This window comes from Delphinus delphis, chromosome 11 (genome assembly GCF_949987515.2).
Source record: "Delphinus delphis chromosome 11, mDelDel1.2, whole genome shotgun sequence".
In the NCBI taxonomy this organism is placed as follows: Eukaryota; Metazoa; Chordata; class Mammalia; order Artiodactyla; family Delphinidae; genus Delphinus; species Delphinus delphis.
Window position 1 is genome coordinate 26137587 of NC_082693.1, and position 22581 is coordinate 26160167.

The following is a 22581-nucleotide window of genomic DNA, read 5'->3' on the forward strand; positions in this document are numbered from 1 at the left end:
ATTCAGCCTTAAAAAGGGAGGAAATCCTGACATATGCTACAACATGGATGAACCTTAAGGACATTATGTTAAGTGAAATAAGCCAGTCAAAGAAAGACAAATATTGTATAATTCCACTTACATGAGGTATCTAAAGTAGTCAATTCATACAAACAAACGAAGAATGGTGGTTGTCAGGAAGGGGCTAAGAGGAGTGCAAAATGCAGAGTTATTGTTTAATGCGTATAGAGTTTCAGCTTTGCAAGATGAAAAAAGCTCTGGAGATTGGTTGCACAACAATGGGAATATACTTAATGCTACTGAACTTTTCACTAAGCAATAGTTAAGATGGTAAATTTATGGGGTTTTTTTCTTATCACAATTTTTTTTAAAGGAGCTTTTATTTTATTATTTTTTAATTAATTAATTAATTTATTTTTGGCTGTGTTGGGTCTTCGTTTCTGTGCGAGGGCTTTCTCTAGTTGTGGCAAGCGGGGACCACTCTTCATCGCGGTGCGCAGGCCTCTCAGTATCGCGGCCTCTCTTGTTGCGGAGCACAGGCTCCAGACGCGCAGGCTCAGTAGTTGTGGCTCACGGGCTTAGTTGCTCCGCGGCATGTGGGATCTTCCCAGACCAGGGCTCGAACCCGTGTCCCCTGCATTGGCAGGCGGATCCTTAACCACAGCGCCACCAGGGAAGCCCCTCTTATCACAATTTTTAAAACTTGCTGAATATAATCTATATGGAAATAATCTGTGGGAAGTAGAATCCCCCCAAAATGGATCCATGAGAATAAATAATTTGAATCTGACTTGAAAAGGATGTATTTGATATGAGATGACTTTTTAAAAAAGTATACATATGTTTCAAAGTCAAATAGGCTTGCAAAATAGGCAATGAACTATATATTCATTGAGAATTGTTTTCTAAATTAACAGGTCTTGTTTAATTCATAATTTTAAATAAAATATAGCTTCCTATAAATATATATATCTATACATTCATAAAAATATAATTTCCTAACACTCATGAGGATATGTGAAAAGTAGTATCTTATTGCTTCAATGAAGGTTAAAACAAAGTATTTATGCACATACTATGTACTTAAATCATTTAACGTAGGTTAGATATAATTGGTAATTGTTGGTAAAAGAGAAAAAAGATCTGGATTATTTTCCTATTTTACATTACTAGTAGTTACATTAATATGCCTAGCAGTTGTTACATTCTGTAATAACTGTCACACTCAATCTGTTCATTTTAATTTTAGTTCAGTGATCTTTTTTAAACATTTCTATTTATGGCAGTGTTGTAGACTAGGACTCCAAAACTAGTCTACAAATGGTAAATAAAATAGCTATATAACATCCAATACATGACTATGAATTTGCCAAAAAAAATAAGGGAAGTTGGGGCTTCCCTGGTGGCGCAGTGGTTAAGAATCTGCCTGCCAATGCAGGGGACACGGGTTCGAGCCCTGGTCTGGGAAGATCCCACATGCCGCATAGCAACTAAGCCTGTGCGCCACTACTGAGCCTGCATTCTAGAGCCCGCGAGCCACAACTACTGAATCCCGCATGCCTAGAGCCTGTGCTCCGCAGCAAGAGAAGCTACCACAATGAGAAGCCCATGCACCGCAACGAAGAGTAGCCCCCGCTTGCCTCAACTACAGAAAGCCCGTGCGCAGCAATGAAGACCCAATGCAGTTAAAAATAAATAAATAAAATAAATAAATTTAAAAAAAATAAAAATAAGGGAAGTCATTGGAGGCTGGGAACAAAATGTGAGCAAGAGTCCAGTGTGGTAAAACTCAAACATCTGGCTGTCTTTGGAGTGTTTACTGATCTAAGGTGGCCTAGAGCTTTGGTTTTACCTCTGTGCATGTTGAGGGACAAAGTCCAAGAAGGGCTGGAATTAAGATGGTAGATCCTCTTGCAAAAAGCTAGACCTAAAAGGGCAAAAACCTGTAGAAAGGAAAAAAACAAAACCAAAATCTGTATTGCCAAGGAAAGTAGTCTGTCCTGGCCCTGGCCGAGGCCCAGGGAGGAAGGGGGAAAAAAGCCTCCCTGTGAATTCCTACCTACTGGCTGGTTTTCAAGGATGTTTGGGGGCTCTCGTGTTATCTGTATGGCCCAAAGAAAGACTAAGAGTGAGAATTTTAACTTAAAGTAAACCTGTGTTGCCAGTGAATTCAAGTGCCTGGTGAAAGAAAATACAAACCCTTCCTGGAGGAATAAACCCTCAATCCTCAACTCATGAGATATTGAATTTATCTGAGAAGGAATATAAAATGCGTATGTTTAATACGTTTAAGGAAATTAAAGGAAGAATTAGGAGTAAGACTATTTATAGGACCACTGAAATTAAAATGTCAAAGGAAGGGTTAACTATGGATTAAACATGGATAAAAAGAGAATTTATAAGGTGGGAGATAAATCAACCAGAATACAGCACAGAGACAAAGAGATAGAAAAAGAGGTTGAGAGATATGGAAGACTGAGCAAGACAGAGTAACGCGTTTAATTAAAGTTCAGGAGGATAAAAAAGAAAAAAGACAGATGCAAGTAAAATTTAGAAAGATGGTTAAGAATTTTCCAACACGTGAAAAATATTAACCCTAGAATTCAGGAAACACAATGAATCACAAGCAGGACAAATAAAGAAACCCTCATTTAGATAAATCACGGTCAAAATACAGGACACCAAAGACAAACAGAAAATCATATATATAGCCAGAATGAAAATAGATTTCTGGCCAAGGAATGACAATTAGAGTGATTGTGATAAATGACTTCTCAATGGCTACAATGGAAACCAAAAGACAGTAGAATATAATGTGCAAAGAGGGAGAGGAAAAACAAACTTTCAACATAGAATTTAATATCCAATGAAACCATCTTTCAAAAACAAGGACAAATTTAAAACACTGTCAGATGAACGAAATCTAATAGACAATGCCACCTCATTTAAGGAACTTGTAAGGATACACTTTAGGAATAAGGAGACTAATCCCAGAAGAAATACCTAAGATACAAAATCGAATGTGAATCTTTTTTAAAATGGCAATTATGAGTAATTTTAAGCAAAATCAAGTACATAAAATATACCTAATTTGAGGGATTATCAAAATTTTGAACAACTATAACAAGTAAGCCATGATGGGGGTGATAGGAGTCAAAGCATTTTTAGAGTACCTGTATTTTAAAGATTCCGATTAACATAACACTGAGTGTTCATGTTAAAATCTCAAAGTTTGCCATTAATAAAGAGAAACAGAGCATATAACACCTACAATAATTAAATTAAAAAAAAACTGCAATGAGAAAAAACGTTTCAATTATTTCAAAAGAAGGCAAAAAAGAAAAAAAAAGAGGGAGAAAGGCAAATGGTCAAAATAAATGAAAATTTAAAAATTCTTAGAATTGAATAATGAAAATACCAGATACTAAGACTTGTGGGATGCAACTAACGTAACACTCAAATACTTAAGATGCTAATACTGGGGGTGGGATGGGTCCAAAGGAAGTAAAAAACAAAACCAGAAATTAATAAAACAGAAAACAAAGATAAAAAAGAGAGTACAAACAAAGGTAAAAGTTTAAAAAGAATAACATAGTGGGGGACCTTCAAGACGGAGGAGGAGTAAGACGCGGAGATCACCTTCCTCTCCACAAATACATCAGAAATACATCTACATGTGGAACAACTCCTACAGAACACCTACTGAACGCTGGCAGAAGACCTCAGACCTCCCAAAAGGCAAGAAACTCCCCACATACCTGGGTAGGGCAAAAGAAAAAAGAAAAAACAGAGACAAAAGAATAGGGACGGAATCTGCACCAGTGGGAGGGAGCTGTGAAGGAGGAAAGGTTTCCACACACTAGGAAGCCCCTTCGTGAGATGGGGGTGGGATGGGCAGTTGGGGGGAAGCTTCGGAACCACAGAAGAGAGCGCAGCAACAGGGTGCAGAGGGCAAAGCAGAGAAATTGCCGCACAGAGGATCGGTGCCGACCAGCACTCACCAGCCTGAGACACTTGTCTGCTCACCCACCAGGACAGGTGGGCATTGGGGGCTGAGGCTCGGGCTTTGGTGGTCAGATCGCAGGGAGAGGACTGGGGTTGGCTGCATGAACACAGCCTGAAGGGGGGCTAGTGCACCACAGCTAGCCAGGAGGGAATCCAGGAAAAAGTCTGGACCTGCCGAAGAGGCAAGAGACCATTGTTTCGGGGTGCGCTAGGAAAGGGGATTCCTTCCCTGTGTGCCCATAGAAGGCAGAGAACTGCCTAAGCAAGCTCCAGAGAAGGGCGCAAGCTGCACCTATCAGTTCAGACCCAAAGACGGGCATGAAATGTTAATGCTGCTGCCGCTGCCACCAAGAATCCTGTGTGCAAGCGCAGGTCACTACCCACAACCCCTCCCAACCCCCCCAGAGCCTGTGCAGCACGCCACTGTCAGGGTCCCAAGATTTAGGGACAACTTGCCCAGGAGAATACACAGAGTGCCTCAGGCTGTTGCAATGTCATGCCGGCCTCTGCCACCATAGGCCACCCCGCATTCCAATTATGACTACCATACCTCTCCCTCTCCCCAGCCTGAGATGGCAAGAGAGCCCTAATCAGCCGCTGCTTTAACCCCCTCCAGTCTGGGTGGGGAACAGATGCCTGAGGGCGACCTACATGCAGAGGCGGGGCCAAAACCAAAGCTGAACCTCAGGAGCCATGCAAATAAAGAAGAGAAAGGGAAATTTCTACGTGCAGCCTCAGAAGCAGCGGATGAAATCCCCACAATCAACTTGATGAATCCTGCATCTGTGGAATACCTGAATAGACAACAAATGTTCCCAAAATTGAGGTGGTAGATTTGGGGAGCAACTGTAGACTTGGGGTTTGCTGTCTGTGACTGATTTGTTTCTGATTTTTATGTTTATCTTAGTTTAGTTTTTAATGCTTGTTATCATTGGTGGATTTCTTTATCGGTTTGGTTGCTCTCTTCTTCTTTTATTTAAAAATTTTTTTTATTTTATTATTTTTTCTTCTTTTAATTTTTCTTTTTATTTTTTTTTAATTTTTTTTTTCTTTTCTTCCTTTTCTTCTGAGCCGTGTGCTGACACGGTCTTGGTGCTCCAGCTGGGTGTCGGACATGAGCCTCCGAGGTGGGAGAGCCAAGTTCAGGACATTGGACCACCACAGACCTCGTGGCCCCACGTATTATCAATCAGCGAGAGCTCTCCCAGAGATCTCTGGCTCAACACTAAGACCCAGCTCAACCCAATGACCAGTGCTGGACGCCCCATGCCAAACAACTAGCAAGACAGGAACACAACCCCACCCATTAGCAGAGAGGCTGCCTAAAATCATACTAAGTTCACAGACACCCCAAAACATAACAATGGATGCAGCCCTGCCCGTCAGAAAGATAAGATCCAGTCCCACCCAGCAGAACACAGGCACCAGTCTCCTCCACCAGGAAGCCTACACAACCCACTCACTGGGGGCAGACAAGAAAAACAATGGGAACTAAGAACACGCAGCCTGCAAAAAGGAGACCCCAAACACAGTAAGTTAAACAAAATGAGAAGACAGAGAAATATGCAGAGATGAAGGAGAAAGGTAAAAAACCACCAGACCAAACAAATGAAGAGGAAATAGGCAGTCTACCTGAAAAAGAATTCAGAGTAATGATAGTAAAGATGATCCAAAATCTTGGAAATAGAATGGAGAAAATACAAGAAACATTTAACAAGGACCTAGAAGAACTAAAGAGCAAACAAACAATGATGACAACACAATAAATGAAATTAAAAGTTCTCTAGAAGGAACCAATAGCAGAATAACTGAGGCAGAAGAACAGATAAGTGACCTGGAAGATAAAATAGTGGAAATAACTGTCACAGAGCAGAATAAAGAAAAAAGAATGAAAAGGCTTGAGGACAGTCTCAGAGACTTCTGGGACAACATTAAACGCACCAACATTCGAATTATAGGGGTCCCAGAAGAAGAAGAGAAAAAAAAAGGGCCTGAAAAAATATGTGAAGAGACTATAGTTGAAAACTTGCCTAACATGGGAAGGAAATAGTAAGTCAAATCTAGGAAGTGCAGAGAGTCCCATACAGGATAAATCCAAGGAGAAACACGTCAAGACACATATTAATGAAACTATCAAAAATTAAATACAAAGAAAAAAATATTAAAAGCAGCAAGGGAAAAGCAACAAATAACATACAAGGGAACCCTCATAAGATTAACAGCTGATCTTTCAGCAGAAACTCTGCAAGCCAGAAGGCAGTGGTAGGATACTTTTAAAGTGATGAAAGGGAAAAACCTACAACCAAGATTACTCTACCCAGCAAGGATCTCATTCAGATTCAATGGAAAATTAAAACCTTTACAGACAAGCAAGAGTTAAGAGAATTCAGCACCACCAAACCAGCTTTACAACAAATGCTAAAGGAACTTCTCTAGGCAGGAAACACAAGAGAAGGAAAAGACATACAAAAACAAACCCAAAACAATTAAGAAAATGGTAATAGGAACATACATATCGACAATTACCTTAAATGTAAATGGATTAAATGCTCCAACCAAAAGACAAAGACTGGCTGAACGGATACAAAAACAAGACCCATATATATGCTGTCTACAAGAGACCCACTTCAGACATAGGGACACATACAGACTGAAAGTGAGGGGATGGAAAAAGATATTCCATGCAAATGGAAATCAAAAGAAAGCTGGAGTAGCAATTCTCATATCAGACAAAATAGACTTTATTTTTTATTTTCTTATTTTTAAAATTTATTTATAATTTATTTACTTTTGGCTTCTTTGGGTCTTTGTTGCTGCTGCACATGGGCTTTCTTTAGTTGCCGCGAGTGGGGGCTACTCATTGTTGAGGCAGACGAGCTTCTCTTTGCGGTGGCCTCTACTGTTGCAGACCATGGGCTCTAGGCGTGTGGGCTTCAGTAGTTGTGGCACACAGGCTCAGCAGTTGTGGCTCATGGGCTCTAGATCACCGGCTCAGTAGTTGTAGGCGCACTGGCTTAGTTGCTCTGCGGCATGTGGGATCTTCCCAGACCAGGGCTTGAAACCGTATCCCCTGCACTGGCAGGCAGATTCTTAACCACTGTGCTACCAGGGAAGTCCCAAACTGGACTTTAAAATAAGGACTATTACAAGACACAGAGAAGGACACCACTTAATGATCAAGGGATCAATCCAAGAAGAAGATATAACAATTGTAAATATTTATGCCCCCAACATAGGAGCACCTCAACACATAAGGCAAAGGCTAACAGCCATCAAAGGGGAAACTGACAGTAACACAATCATAGTAGGGGACTTTAACACCCACTTTCACCAATGGACAGATCATCCAAAATGAAAATAAATAAGGAAACACAAGCTTTAAATGACACATTAAACAAGATGGACATACATGATACTTACAGGACACTCCATCCAAAAACAAAAGAATACACTTTCTTCTCAACTGCTCATGGAACATTCTCCAGGATAGATCATATCTTGGGTCACAAATCAAGCCTCAGTAAATTTAAGAAAATTGAAATCATATTACGTATCTTCTGACCAAAATGCTATGAGACTAGATATCAATTACAGGAAAAAGACTAAAAAATACAAACACATGGAGGCTAAACAATATGCTACTAAAAAACCAAGAGATCGCTGAAGAAATCAAAGAGGAAATCAAAAAGTACCTAGAAACAAATGACAGTGAAAACGTGATGACCCAAAACCTATGGGATGCAGCAAAAGCAGTTCTAAGAGGGAAGTTTATAGCAATACAATCTTATCTCAAGAAACTAGAAACATCTCAAATAAATAACCTAACCTTACACCTAAAGTAATCAGACAAAGAAGAACAAAAAAACCCCAACGTTAGAAGAAGAAAGAAATCATAAAAAACAGGTCCGAAATAAATGAAAAAGAAATAAAGGAAACAATAGCAAAGGTCACTTAAACCAAAAGCTGGCTCTTTGAGAAGATAAACAAAATTGATAAACTATTAGCCAGACTCATCAAGAAAAAAAGGCAGAAGACTTAAATCAACAGAATTAGAAATGAAAAAGGAGAAGTAACAACTGACACTGCAGAAATACAAAGGATCATGAGAGATTACTACAAGCAACTCTATGCCAATAAAATGGACAACCTGGAAGAAATGGAAAATATGAACAGACCAATCATAAGCAATGAAATTGAAACTGTGATTAAAAATTTTCCAACAAACAAAAGCCCAGGACCAGATGGCTTCACAGGTGAATTCTATCAAACATTTAGAGGAGAGCTAACACCTATCCTTCTCAAACCCTTCCAAAATATAGCAGAGGGAGGAAAACTCCCAAACTCATTCTATGAGGCCACCATCAGCCTGCTACCAAAATGACACAAAGATGTCACAAAAAAAGAAAACTACATGACAATATCACTGATGAACATAGATGCAAAAATCCTCAACAAAATACTAGCAAACAGAATCCAACAGCACATTAAAAGGATCATACACCATGATCAAGTGAGATTTATCCCAGGGATGCAAGGATTCTTCAACATACGCAAATCAATCAATGTGATAGACCATATTAACAAACTGAAGAATAAAAACCATATGATCATCTCAATAGATGCAGAAAAAGCTTTTGACAAAATTCAACACAAATTTATGATAAAAACTCTCCAGAAAGTGGGCATAGAGGGAACCTATCTCAACATAATAAAGGCCATATATGACAAACCCACAGCAAACATTTATCTCAATGGCGAAAAAATGAAAGGATTTCCTCTAATATCAGGAACAAGACAAGGATGTCCACTCTCACCATTATTATTCAACATAGTTTTGGAAGTCCTAGCCACAGCAATCAGGGAAGAAAAAGAAATAAAAGGAATACAAATTGGAAAAGAAGAAGTAAAACTGTCACTGTTTGCCGATGACATGATACTATACATAGAGAAGCCTAAAAATGCCACCAGAAAACTACTAGAGCTAATCAATGAATTTGGTAAAGCTGCAGGATACAAAATTAATGCACAGAAATCTCTTGCATTCCTATACACTAATGATGAAAAATCTGAAAGAGAATATAAGGAAACTCTCCCATTTACCATTGCAACAAAAAGAATAAAATACCTAGGAATAAACCTACCTAAGGAGACAAAAGACCTGTATGCAGAAAACTATAAGACACTGATGAAGAAATTAAAGAAAACACAAACAGATGGAGCGATATACCATGTTCTTGGACTGGAAGAATCAACATTGTGAAAATGACTCTACTACCCAAAGCAATCTACAGATTCAATGCAATCCCTATCAAACTACCAATGACATTTTTCACAGAACTGTAACAAAAAATTTCACAGTGTGTTTGGGAACACAAATGACCCTGAATAGCCAAAAAAATCTTGAGAAAGAAAAACGCAGCCAGAGGAATCTGGCTCCCTGACCTCAGACTATACTACAAAGCTACAGTAATCAAGACAGTATGGTACTGCAACAAAAACAGAAATATAGATCAATGGAACAGGATAGAAAGCCCAGAGATAAACCCACGCACCTATGGTCACCTTATCTCTGATAAATGAGGCAAGAATATACAATGGAGAAAAGACAGCCTCTTCAATAAGTGGTGCTGGTAAAACTGAACAGCTACATGTAAAAGAATGAAATTAGAACACTTTCGAACACCATACACAAAAATAAACTCAAAATGGATTAAAGACCTAAATGTAAGGCCGGACACTTAGAGGAAACTCTAAGAGGAAAACTCTTAGAGGAAAACATAGGCAGAACACTCTATGACATAAATCACAGCAAGATCCTTTTTGACCTACCTCCTAGAGAAATGGAAATAAAAATAAACAAATGGGACCTAATGAAACTTAAAAGCTTTTGTACAGCAAAGAAAACCATAAACAACACAAAAAGACAACCCTCAGAAAAGAGAAAAAATTTGCAAACTAACTAACTGACAAAGGACTAATCTCCAATATACAAGTAGCTCATGCAGCTCAACATCAAAAAAACAAACAATCCAATCCAAAAATGGACAGAAGACCTAAATAGACATTTCTCCAAAGAAGATATATAGACTGCCAACAAACACATGAAAGGATGCTCAACATCACTAATCATTAGAGAAATGCAAATCAAAACCACAGTGTATCACCTCACACCAATCAGAATGGCCATCATCAAAAAATCTACAAACAGTAAATGCTGGAGAGGGTGTGGAGAAAAGGGAACCCTCTTGCACTGTTGGCAGGAATGTAAATTGATACAGCCACTACGGAGAACAGTATGGAGGTTCCTTAAAAAACTAAAAATAGAACTACCATATGACCCAGCAATACCACTACTGGGCATATACCCTGAGAAAACCATGATTCAAAAGGAGTCATATACCACATTGTTCACTGCAGCACTATTTACAACAGCCAGGACATGGAAGCAACTTAAGTGTCCACTGACAGATGAATGAAGAAAGAAGATGTGGCACATATATACGATGGAATATTACTCAGCCATAAAAAGAAACGAAACTGAGTTATTTGTAGTGAGGTGGATGGACCTAGAGTCTGTCATACAGAGTGAAGTGAATCAGAAAGAGAAAAACAAATACCGTATGCTAACCCATATATATGGATCCCATATATATGGACCACCGAGAGGGGTAGGATAGGTAGGGTGGGAAGGAGACGCAAGAGGGAGGGGATATGGGGATATATGTATAGCTGATTCGCTTTGTTATACAGCAGAAACTAACACAACATTGTAAAGCAGTTATACTCCAATAAAGATGTTAAAAAAAAAAAGAGTAACATAATTGACACACTTTATGGAAAAACAACCAAGGGAAAAAGAGAGAAGGCATAAATAAATAGTATTAGGGATGAAAACGGGGACAAAACTACAGACACAGCAGATATTAAGAAGATAAAGAAATATTAAGACTTTATGTCAATAAACTGAAAGCTAAGAAAATTATTCCTAGAGAAAACAGAAATGAACACAAATTGATTCAAGAAGAAATAGAGGCACTTCTAGGTTGGTGAACACACTGAGGTGCCAGGAGGATGATGTGCCTGAGGGACACGGAAGCGCTGTGTCCTTCCCCCCCCATACATTCTGCTATACATGTCTTCCATTTGGGTGTTCCTGAGTTGTATCCTTTATAGTAAACGGTGACAGTAAGTAAAGTGCTTTCCTGAGTTCTGTGAGTCGTTCTAGTGGGTTTGTGGGAAAATCTCCCCCCCCCCGAAAGTGGGGTCGTGGGAAATCCTGAATTCGTAGTTGGCTGGGCAGAAATGTGGGTAGCCTGGGCACCCTATTTGTGGCTGGTGCCTGAAGTGAGGGTAGTCTTGCAGGATCAAACCCTTAAACCTGTGGAATCTGATGTTAACTCCAGGTTGTTCGTGTCAGAAGTGAACTAAATTGCTGGTATCAGATCTGATGGATGTCAGGGAGGAAAGTAGCTCTCATTTAGTGTCATAAAATGTGGAATTCAGTAGAATGACACAGGCTCACAGAAGCATGTAGTTTAGGAAGTGAAAGGATGAGCAACAGGGCAGGGTATGAGGAACCTTTGACTCCTGGGTGGCCACATGATCAATCATGGTGTAGGGCAGCAGCTATGCTGAGATAAATGACTGAAGGTAAAAGTTATCGATGGAATTTATTGATGGACCTAACTCCTGGGGAATTGTTTCAACGGATGCATAAAGAAATACAAACCAATAAGAGAAAAGTGAAATATACAATCCCTTGATTATTATTAGTTATAATAGCTAAAATGAAATTAAAAGAGAGTGCTGGGTCAGATTTTGATGCTGGGCCAACTAGCTTCAAAGCTGCCCCCCAAAATGAAAAGTTATTCAGGGACAACAAAGAGCACCTCAAGACTGCTGGTCACCAAAGTTCATGTGTGGGGTTGGGAAGGGCAAAACCAAGAAACTACTGAGACCACGGGGCTCAGTGTGAAGGAGCTGTCTCACTTTGGAGGTTGGCATCACCAGCTTCCTGAAGAAGCTTTACTAAAAAGGACAAAGAGAGAAATTTAGGAGCAGTATATTCATTTTTATTTTTTAAGATTTATTATTTTATTTATTTTAATTTTGGCTGCGTTGGGTCTTAGTTGTGGCACGCAGCATCTTCCTTGAGGCATGTGGGATCTTTTGTTGCGGCACATGGGCTCTTTGTTGTGGTGTATGGGCTTCTCTCTAGTTGTGGCGTGCGGGTTTTCTCTTCTCTAGTTGTGGTGTGCAGGCTCCAGGGACAGTGGGCTCTGTAGTTGTGGCACACGGGTTCCAGAGCATGTGGGCTCTGTAGTTTGCAACACGCGGGCTCTCTAGTTGAGGCACGCAAGCTCAGTAATTGTGGCACGCGGGCTTAGTTGCCCCACAGCATGTGGGATCTTAGTTCCCTGACCAGGGATCAAACCTGTGTCCCCTGGATTATAAGGTGGATTCTTTACCACTGGACAACCAGATAAGTCCCTGGAGCAGTATATTCATTTTTAAATGCTGCAGAGTGGAAGGGTTGGTGCAGGACCCAGAGCTAACTATGGGACAACTACAGATGGCTATCCATGATACAGACACAGAGCAGGTTACTCCTGAGGGAGCAGCCAGCCTGGTGCACTGGATAAAAACTGCTGTAAAGTGTTTATTCAAAGAAGGGGGACTACCTGACTCCCCTTAAAAATGTCAAGTGGAACACCCCAGATGAATTCACCCCTTATTATTCATATGTAAGCCATGTGGGATTGGTGTTATAACTAGTATATTCACAACTGAAAATGTCCATTACTCAGGTCATGGTAAATACTGTGGGCCCCTTCTGCATTAGCAGCCCATGTAACCTTAGAGTCAGAGAAGCCTGTCTCAGCTTCCCCTCATGAATCTTAGCAGATGCTAATAAAAACACTATATTAATTTAAAAGAAAATGTGGAGAGGCAGAGGAAAGAGTCAAGGGACTCATCCCAGCATGGTGGAAATTTTTAAACAATTATTAAGAAACTGAGTGAATAAAGCAAATGTTGATAGAAGTGGGAAAGAGGAAAAAGAAAGAAGGGTGTCAAGAGACTCATCCCAGCAGGATGGAAATCTGTGGATGGTTATTAAGAAATGCAACGAATGCAGGGGACACAGGTTCAAGCCCTGGTCCGGGAAGATCTCACATGCCGTGGAGCAACTAAGCCTGTGTGCCACAACTAGTGAGCCTGAGCTCTAGAGCCCGCGAGCCACAACTACTGAAGCCCACGTGCCTAGAGCCCGTGCTCCGCAACAAGAGAAGCCACTGCAATGAGAAGCCCGCGCACCGCAACAAAGAGTAGCCCCCACTCACCGCAACTAGAGAAAGCCCGTGCAGTAAGGAAGACCCAACGCGGTCAAAAATGAAGGAAGGGAGGGAGGGAGGAAGGAAGAAATATATAAATAAATTTTTAAAAATCTTAAAAATAAAAAGATTAAAAAAAAAGAAATGGGATGAATAAAATGGACATTGACATTGATGGGGTTGAAATAAAGGTCTTAATACAGTACTATCTGAGACTGGGTGGATCAAAGGGACCCCTGCTGGACCCCCTACATTAAAGGGCTCTAAGCAAGTTGAGTTTGTTTACCCTAGTTTGGAGAAATGTAAGACACGGGAAAGCAATGATTATAATGAGAAACCAGACCTGACATAACCTGGGGCAATAGTCAGGCAGATTAATCTTGGCTCAAACCCCCTGCTGGCTAAAACGGTCAGGGAGTGGAGAAGTTTCTAGGAGTCCTTTACTGGGATGGGACCTCATGCACTGTGATACCAAAACCCTTTGGTGAAGTCTTAACGCAGGCTACAATTAGATTGAGAGAATATGAAAAAAGTTAAGGTTGACTGATGAAGGTGGAAGTTTGGGTGAAAACTGGAATGTTTAAACAGGCTTACCTGAATGGTTTATGGGAATGGATACTATGTCTAAATGGGGAACACCTCCCCCCAAAGTAAAACAGATGGCATGTCACTCGCTCTCCAATCCAAGCAATATTAATTAGACATCATGCTAAATGGGAATAAGACTGCCGGAGCCCACACAGTGTTATAGACAAGAAGCTGGAGCCTGGCAGACAAACTCTGTACAGGAGCCTTACATAGAGCGCAGACTGGGGCTTACGGCAAAAGCCTGTGAGCACCTCCCAGTGACAACTACTGGGATGACAAACTGGAGCATTTCCATTTGAGAGGCAATTACTAGCCTGCTATTGAACGTTAGTCTAAACTGCCCCTATGACTGGAAGACAAAATAATCTTGAAAGCCAAGATACCCATGATGTCTTGGGTAATGTCAGAAAAACACTCTAATGAGGAAGGCAGTGCACAGAAGAGTTCCATAATTAAATGGAGATTGTTTATAGAGGAGCTCGTTATGAGGAGAAGGCAAGGAGGAGATACAATGAGGAGCCTCTTTTCCCAGAGGACTGACTCTGGAACTGAGTGAGGAGTTGCCAGATTCTGTTGTCACTTGGACAGTATAAATATCTCTCAACTGACCAACAAAGAGATGCTTGGTTTATGTATGACAGTTCCAAGGTGAATGGCCACCACTCTGATCAAAGAAGGTAAACACAGATGGGCTCAGTGGGCTGACTTACATGCTGTTTTCCTAGCAGTGATGGAAGAACTGAACAATGGTAAAGCCCACATGCTTGGGTTTTTACTGACTCATGGGCAACGGAAAACTGGACTATTAAAAGGATGCCTGTATAAGGTGCAGCCATATGGAAATCCCTCTGGGAATTTATGGGCCACTTTAAAGTAGAACATGTTAATGCCCATCAGAAGAACCCACTTTCAGGTTTGGGAGGTGATGTAACCACCAAGTGGACCTTTTGGTACACTCCCTTCACGTGGCCACCTGGGGGACTGCAGCAATGCAGAGATGGGCTGAATCTAGACATAATCCTCTTATACCCTCTGAGGCACAAATTGCCAACAAGAACTGTTTTGTCTGCCAACAGGAGAGACAGAGGATGCAGATGGCTGTGGGGAAGACTCCCCGGGGGGGAAGGCCCTACTACACACAGCCAGCAAGCAGACTACACTGGATTAATGCCAGCAGCCCTGGTGGGGGGGGGCTATAAATGGGTCCTACCAGGAATAGACACTTCAGACTGGGCTTTGCATATGAGGCAGTAGATGCTTAAAATACCATTAGAGGATTGGAACAGAAGATACTCTACCAATGTGGGCCGCCAAGTTACACATCTTCAGGCTATGGGACACAACACGCTTCACAGCACACAGTGTCCAACAGTGGGTGAAAAGATACCACATCAAATGGATATATGATGTTGCTTATCACCCTCACAGTAATGGTTTAATTGAGAATTAGAACAGGCAGTTGAAACATCTGCTGTCTAAAATGTGTGAGATAAAAGCATAAAGGGCTGACTTTCATGCGTTCACAAGTGTGTGCTCACATTCAACATAAGGGGGCCTAAGGGAGAGTCCCCACTAGATAGATACCTCTGTTCTTCTGGTGGATCTGGGGAAAAGGGGATAGAGATGGATGCTGGTATGACTACAATTCTTCCTAAGGAGTAAGGATGCTGGTATGACAATATACTTTTTATTTTCTTCCCCACATCATCTCAGCTTTGTTTTTCCTACCTGATGCAGGACCAGGACTACAGCTACAAGTGCCAGAAGCAGGGATGAAACTCTATTTTTAAACCTTTATGTCAGAATTCCTAAGAGCCTGCTGGGGTGGGCTGTGCCTTCACCCCATCTGGCAAAATGGGGGTTAACAGTGAATGCAGCTATAATGCCTGGAGGTAAAAACAGCCCACTAGTTCTGTACCTATGTAACCTTACCCTAATATGAATGGTAGTGAACTGAGGCGGAGGTACTTGCTAGACTACTATTGCTGCCTGCAATCTAAACCAGCGCTGTGGCTGAACCTAATGTCCCTTCCAAAGGTGGAAAAGTTTGGGTATAAATGGAAAGAAGGAGGAATAGTAGTTAAGGGTAAAGGAGTAAATAAATGAGTTATGGTAGGTAATAAGAGAAATCCAATATTACATTAACACCCTGAAAGAGGCTCGGGGCAAGAGATGACATTGTCTCTTAGCTCAGTTATACCGGATGCCTTGAAAGGGGGAAGCCGTATATTGCTGCAGTTGGAACCTGAGAAGATGTATTGTACTGGAACCCTGCAAACCTCAGTGGCCTTGCTCGGGGAGACATTTTCATGCAGTAGGATGATAGACTGAACTAAGCAGTAATGCCAAAGGGACAGGTACTATGCCAGCATCTTAACAGTGAAGCATTAAAAGCATTCTTTTTAACATCAGGAAAAAGACAAGGATGCCTGTTATTATCAATTCCATTCTATACTGTACTGAAAAGCCTAGTTAGTACTAAAAGGCAAGCAAAAGAAATAAAGGTGACAAAGACTGGAAAAGAAGAAATAAAACCATCATTATTTGCACATTATCACCTACTTTGCTATTATAAAACTACCTAAAGACATTAAAGAAAGCCCTTATAAATGGAGAGATTACATCATTTTCATGGAGGGGAGACTCAACATTCTAAATACGTTAATTGTCTCAAAACTACATTCAATGAAATTTCAGTAAAAAGAAGGTGGTGAAGAGAACTGTCCTATAAGATACCAAGACTTACTTTAAAGCTATAGTAATTACAACAGCGTGATTTACTACAGGGACAGAAAAACTAGCAGAATAAACTGAATGCCCAGAAATACATAGAGGAACTTCACATACAGGAACTATACATGACTGAAGTGGCACTGCAGATCAGAGGGAGGAAGAATGGTCTATCTAATAACTAGTATAGAATAACTAATTACAGATATTTCTAAAATATTAAATTTGATCTCTTCCTCATAACATAAACAAAAATCAATTTCTTAGAGATGCTAAATATAACTTAAAAACATTTCGGAAAAAAATGTAGACTATTTTTACAAACTCAGAATAGAGAAGCATTTCTTAAATAGAACAGAAAGTTAAGTCATAAGAAAGATTTGTAAATGAGAATTTATGATTAAGAGTATCTTAATTCATCAAAAGATCCCTAAAAGAAAATTAACAGCCACGAACTGGAAGGAGACATGTGCTTCTCATATAACTGACCAAGGATTAGCTTCTTGAATATATAATGAAAACTTATTAAGAAAAATGTCTTAATATTAAGTTTTTGTTTATCACAAAGTAAAACTAGTATTATAAAAATATTGGCCAAAGCTGTTAAAATTCTAATGCTTTTTGGATACAGGTCATGGGAACCCAGTTTCTGCCATCAAAATATCAAGTTTGACTTTATGATTTATCAACTCCATAACCAATAAGCTATAACGTTTAGTTGAGCATGACTAGCAATTTGTGTTTACAAGGCTCCCAACTTCTTCAAGAAAACTTCAAGCAGCTTCTACTTTCTGCCAAGGTTAATTCATGTACAACTTACAAAGGGAGGGGAAGGGAGAGGAGTACTGTGAAGGCTCCCAGGCAGGCAGTGCAGCGTGGGCTGTGGGTAACTGCTTATTTCCATCGTGAAGAGTCAAAGAAGGTAATAAGCAAGGATCCAAAAATGTTCCTGAGACCTTAATTATTGGTATCAGAAGTTGGACCCTGGTTTTAAATTCCCCTTTTATTCCTCCACTATTCCTCTGAAAAGATGATCAGACTCCAATCTTCCCACTCTCTTGCTCCAAGTATTTCTAGGCCGCAGAAGAAAAGTACTCTTTTCTGATCTGGGGTTCTAGAAAAGAGCCTTTACCTCTTGGGTTCATTCCCTGCTTAAAATTTCTAGCCAGTTACCACTGCAAAGTGACTGTGATGTACACACTCTCTAAATAACAGACTGGATAGATTTTTTTAAAATTTATTTACTTTTATTTATCTTTGGCTGTATTAGGTCTTCGTTGCTGTGTGTGGACTTTCTCTAGTTGTGGTGATCGAGGGCTACTCTTCATTGCGGTGTGCGAGCTTCTCACTGCGGTGGCCTCTCTTGTTGCGGAGCACAGGATCTAGGCACGCGGGCTTCAGTAGTTGTGGCACACGGGCTTAGTTGCTCTGCGGCATGTGGGATTTTCCCGGACCAGGGCTCGAACGCGTGTCCTCTGCATTGGCAGGTGGATTCTTAACCACTGCGTCACTGGAGAAGTCCCCAGACTGGATAGATTTAAATGGGCTGTGGGGGACTTCCCTGGTGGTCCAGTTGTAAAGAATCCGCCTTCCAATGCAGGGGGGACTCAGGTTTGATCCATGCTGCAGGGCAACTGAGCCCGCACACCACAACTACTGAGCCCAGGCGCCTCAACTAGAGAGCTGCGTGCTGCAAACTACAGAGCCCATGCACCACAACTACAGAGCCTACGCACCCTGGAGCCCACATGCCACAACTAGAGAGAGAAAAACCGCATGCCACAACTAGAAAGAAGCCCACGTGCCGCAACTAGAGAGGAGCCCATGTGCGCAACGAAGATCTCACATGCTGCAACTAAGACCAACGCAGCCAACAAACAAACAAACAAACAGGGCCCAGGAATGTGTGCAGCAGCATTTTTTTAAAAATAAAGAAAAAAAAGGGCTGTGGACAAGAATTTCAAATCAGTCTAGAAGGACATTTTCATCACTGAAATCCATCTACTTTTATTCTTTTTGGGTTTTCATGGTAATTGTTCAAGACTTGCAATGTTTTTAAATTTTATGGCATTAGTGAACAAGAAATGAAGTGTCAGATGTTATTAAAACCCCTTAACACAGTCAGGAGAAATGAAGAATGGCACCAGAGTACAAATCAATATAACAACACTTAATTCATTCCCTTCTTTCTCTAATGGGAGAGACAGTTGCCATTGTTAAAATTTGCATTTACACAGATAATCTACAATTATTTAACATGGTACCTTTACAAAAGACCCTCAGAGGTGAGTTTATAATTTTAAAATAAATACTGAGACAGATAAGGAAAGGTTAAGTGCAGTGTCCAATACAGCTAACATATGGGTAAGTGTTCTGGATAAAGACCGATCCAAGCCCATTCTCAGCTCCACCACGTTACCTAATAGCTGTGTGATCTTGGGTAAGTTACTAAGCTTCCCTGAGCGTCAATTTCCTCCTTCATAAAAGCATGTGCAGTACTAACTCATTGTTGAGAGGATTAAATGCAGGGGGCAAAAAGACCAAAATGTACAAGGCACTTTAATAGTACAATTCCTAATATAGAGTGATTTCTGTGAATGATTAGAAAATTACTAGGGCTTCCCTGGTGGCGCAGTGGTTGAGAGTCCACCTGCCAATGCAGGGGACACGGGTTCGTGCCCCGGTATGGGAAGATCCCACATGCCGCGGAGCGGCTGGGCCCGTGAGCCATGGCTGCTGGGCCTGCGCGTCCGGAGCCTGTGCTCCGCAACGGGAGAGGCCACAGCTGTGAGAGGCCCGCGTACCGCAAAAAAAAAAAAAAAAAAAAAAAAAATTACTTTATGAGCCTTCTCTTTGTATGACACTTTAAAAATATATGTATGATGAGAGTTCTACAATCTCAAGATTGACTCTTGTGTTCAGCATAAAAGACCAAGTTACCAAAAAATACTCATTTGAGTACAAAAACATGCTCATATTCAGTCTTCTTAATTTGAAACTGAAATTAATACGTAGATATTAATTAACTATAACTTTTCAACAGACTCCATAAACTAAATGCGACAAGCTAATCTAGCTGAGAAGAAAGATGAGAGCTCAAGACAGACCACGAGCACAGAGACATAAAGTGCTATTTAAAACAGGAAGTGTGATAACTAAGGGCTTTTTTCTTTAAGAAGCATGACATTCAGTATAAGAGAACATTTATTAAGTTCTCAACCCTGAAACAAATGCCTTGACTATTTAATTTAACAAAGTTATACTTTGAATGCAATAATATGTCAGATCCTCACAACTTAAGATGTGCATAATTTTATAGAGGATTATGTAGGGCTAATAAAACTGATAATAATTACAACAACATGGGCTATCATTTAGTCAGCACAGGTTTCTTACTTGCTCACAATAAATCAGTGAGAGAAGAAGGAAAAAACCTGTTATCCCCATAAAGATGAACTGATTGACACTCAGGAAGATTATGTAACTTGTCCAAGGTTACAGATAGTAAGTGACAGAACAGAGATTTGAACCCATGATTGTTATCACTTCAAAAACCAATATTCTTTCTGCCCCAAATTGCTTCTCTAGGCAGAACATTAGGAAATGGAACTAAATGACTGGGAAGATCTCTTGAAAATCTAGGATTTAAATTCTTTTTACTAATAAGCTAATATACCTGAGGGTATTAAGCTTCAAGCCCCTGCCCCAACAAGCAACTCTCCAACACCTATCTCCTTCAGGGAAAAAAGCAAGACAGGAAGACGCAGAAAAGAAGAAAGGATTACTTAACATTAAATCTTTCAGATACAAAAGGATGTGATCTGTGGTAATGACCAGCACTAAGAAAGTGAGAGCACGAGGACAGGAAAGAATTTAGATTAGTCATTAGAGAAGAACTTCCTGACAACAAAAATTGAGTCACTGGAACACATTATCAGAGAACGTTATGTAGGATAAACTGAAGAAAATACAACCTCATGAAGGGCTGTCAACACACAAACAGTGTCAACATACACACAAGATGGGGAAGTACAAATATAGCCTACTTGGCTCAGCCTCATTTATAATTTAAAATAGAAAAGAAAAAAAGGAAACTGGTAAAATAAGCTTGACAGCAACAGTCAGGAGACTGCACTACAATTCCGTCAGCCTAAGTACAAGTTAGCAAAATGCTAACCCAATATTTGTGCCACATTTTTCAAAAGACCCATCAAGGCACAGGTACCATTTTATATTTTCCTTCAATTCACTATCCATTAAAACACAGCATCTCGGGCTTCCCTGGTGGCACAGTGGTTGAGAGTCTGCCTGCCGATGCAGGGGACACAGGTTCGTGCCCCGGTCCGGGAAGATCCCACATGCCACAGAGCGGCTGGGCCCGTGAGCCATGGCCGCTGAGCCTGCGCGTCCAGAGCCTGTGCTCTGCAACAGGAGAGGCCACAACAGTGAGAGGCCCGCGTACCGCAAAAAAACAAAAACAAACAAACAAAAAACCCACAGCATCTCTATTTCCTCTGCAAATTCACGTTCAGACTAGAACCAGTGCTCTAGTCTAGGCTCAAAGTTAGTCATCACAGATGCACTGGTAAAATAAAACCCAAATTCTGCTAGTTTTGTAAGTATGTTTTGGGAGAATTTTGAATGAAAAATATCACAAAGATAACTTCCTTTGGGATTAAAAACAAAACAAAAAACCCCCACATAATTTTGGTGGAATTATTAGACCTAGGAGAATCGTGTCTGTTCCACACGCCTGTACCCCTTTCTCTCACTACATGAAATCAACCCATCCAAAGTTGATCGCCTTAGGAAACCGCAGAGTCAACGATTTCGTTTAACCCTTTCCAATGTCAGCTGAGTCTTGATGTGAACTTTTACTAACCTGTAAAAAAATGAGAAGTCTACACGTTCCCGGTAGTAAGAGGATTCTCTCACTTTCATTATAAAAAGAAATATGTTTCTTTTATGATGATTATGTTTATTATCAGGGAAAAAAAGGGCTACTTCCATTAAAAAACAAATACACTCAAGTCAGCCAAGTTAATGCTTTTATATTCCTTCCCTTTTTTTCTCTACAGTCACTGCCATCCAAAAGAGAAGTAACCTCTCAGCCTCTGGTCCTACCTAAAACCCTCTCCTTTCCACGAGACAGAAGAGACTTCGGACCATTAATTATTTGGTTCTAGTAATATACCCCAGTAGTTGAGAGCATAAGTACTTGCTTTTGGGAGACCTAAAAGCTAGGGCAGACCTACCTTGTGAGTAGAGAAGGATCTGCATCTCTAAAAGAACACAGGTAAACACCTGTACCAAGTTCTCCAGGCCCAGGAGCTCGAAGACCTCTCGGAGCGGGTAATCGGAGAGAGGAAGTTCACTGGGGCCCGGCCTCTGACAGATGACGGGTTCATAAACACCATAAAATTTCAGTGATCTCCCTGGAGGAGGAAGGGGCACCTCATAGAGAATATTATGGATGTAGCTCTCAAGCGGCAAGGGTGGTGGCTGCTGTGAGGTAACTGCCTTGTAAAGCTGAATAAGGAATTTCTTGCAGGCCTGCATGAAAGGCAGCGGTGTGATCAAACATATACTTTTTGAAACATACAGGGTGTCTCTGCTGATGTCATAAGAGTTGTATCGCTGGAGTTTCAAAAGGGAAGTTGTATCTCCCTCGTCAATACTGCTTGCCAGTGAGTCCATGCTGCAGGAGGATGACGCGTACAAGCTGCTGTAATGCTCTGCGTTGTGCATCTGGTAGAGCGTCTGCATTGCTGTGCAGATTTGCTTACTTGTAACTTCTTCATAAAAAGTGAGAACAAAACCGTAGGTACGAGAACCATCTTCCCGGGTAATTATAAATGAGTGGAACTGAGGGTCTTTATTGTCAGTTTGTGTTCTGAAAGATAGTCCTTTAGGCATGCACAACTGT

At 40.7% G+C, this 22581-nt stretch overlaps 1 protein-coding gene across 2 annotated transcripts in view; it reads right to left on the reverse strand.

Annotated features, from left to right (window-relative positions):
• The window catches only part of DENND5B (DENN domain containing 5B), a 209227-nt gene that overhangs the window by 77117 nt on the left and 109529 nt on the right, over window positions 1-22581 (reverse strand). For both annotated transcript variants that reach the window (XM_060024548.1, XM_060024547.1), the window contains one exon: window positions 21911-22577. In XM_060024548.1, coding sequence (XP_059880531.1) covers window positions 21911-22577 — 667 coding nt within the window. The remainder of the gene's footprint in view (window positions 1-21910; window positions 22578-22581) is intronic.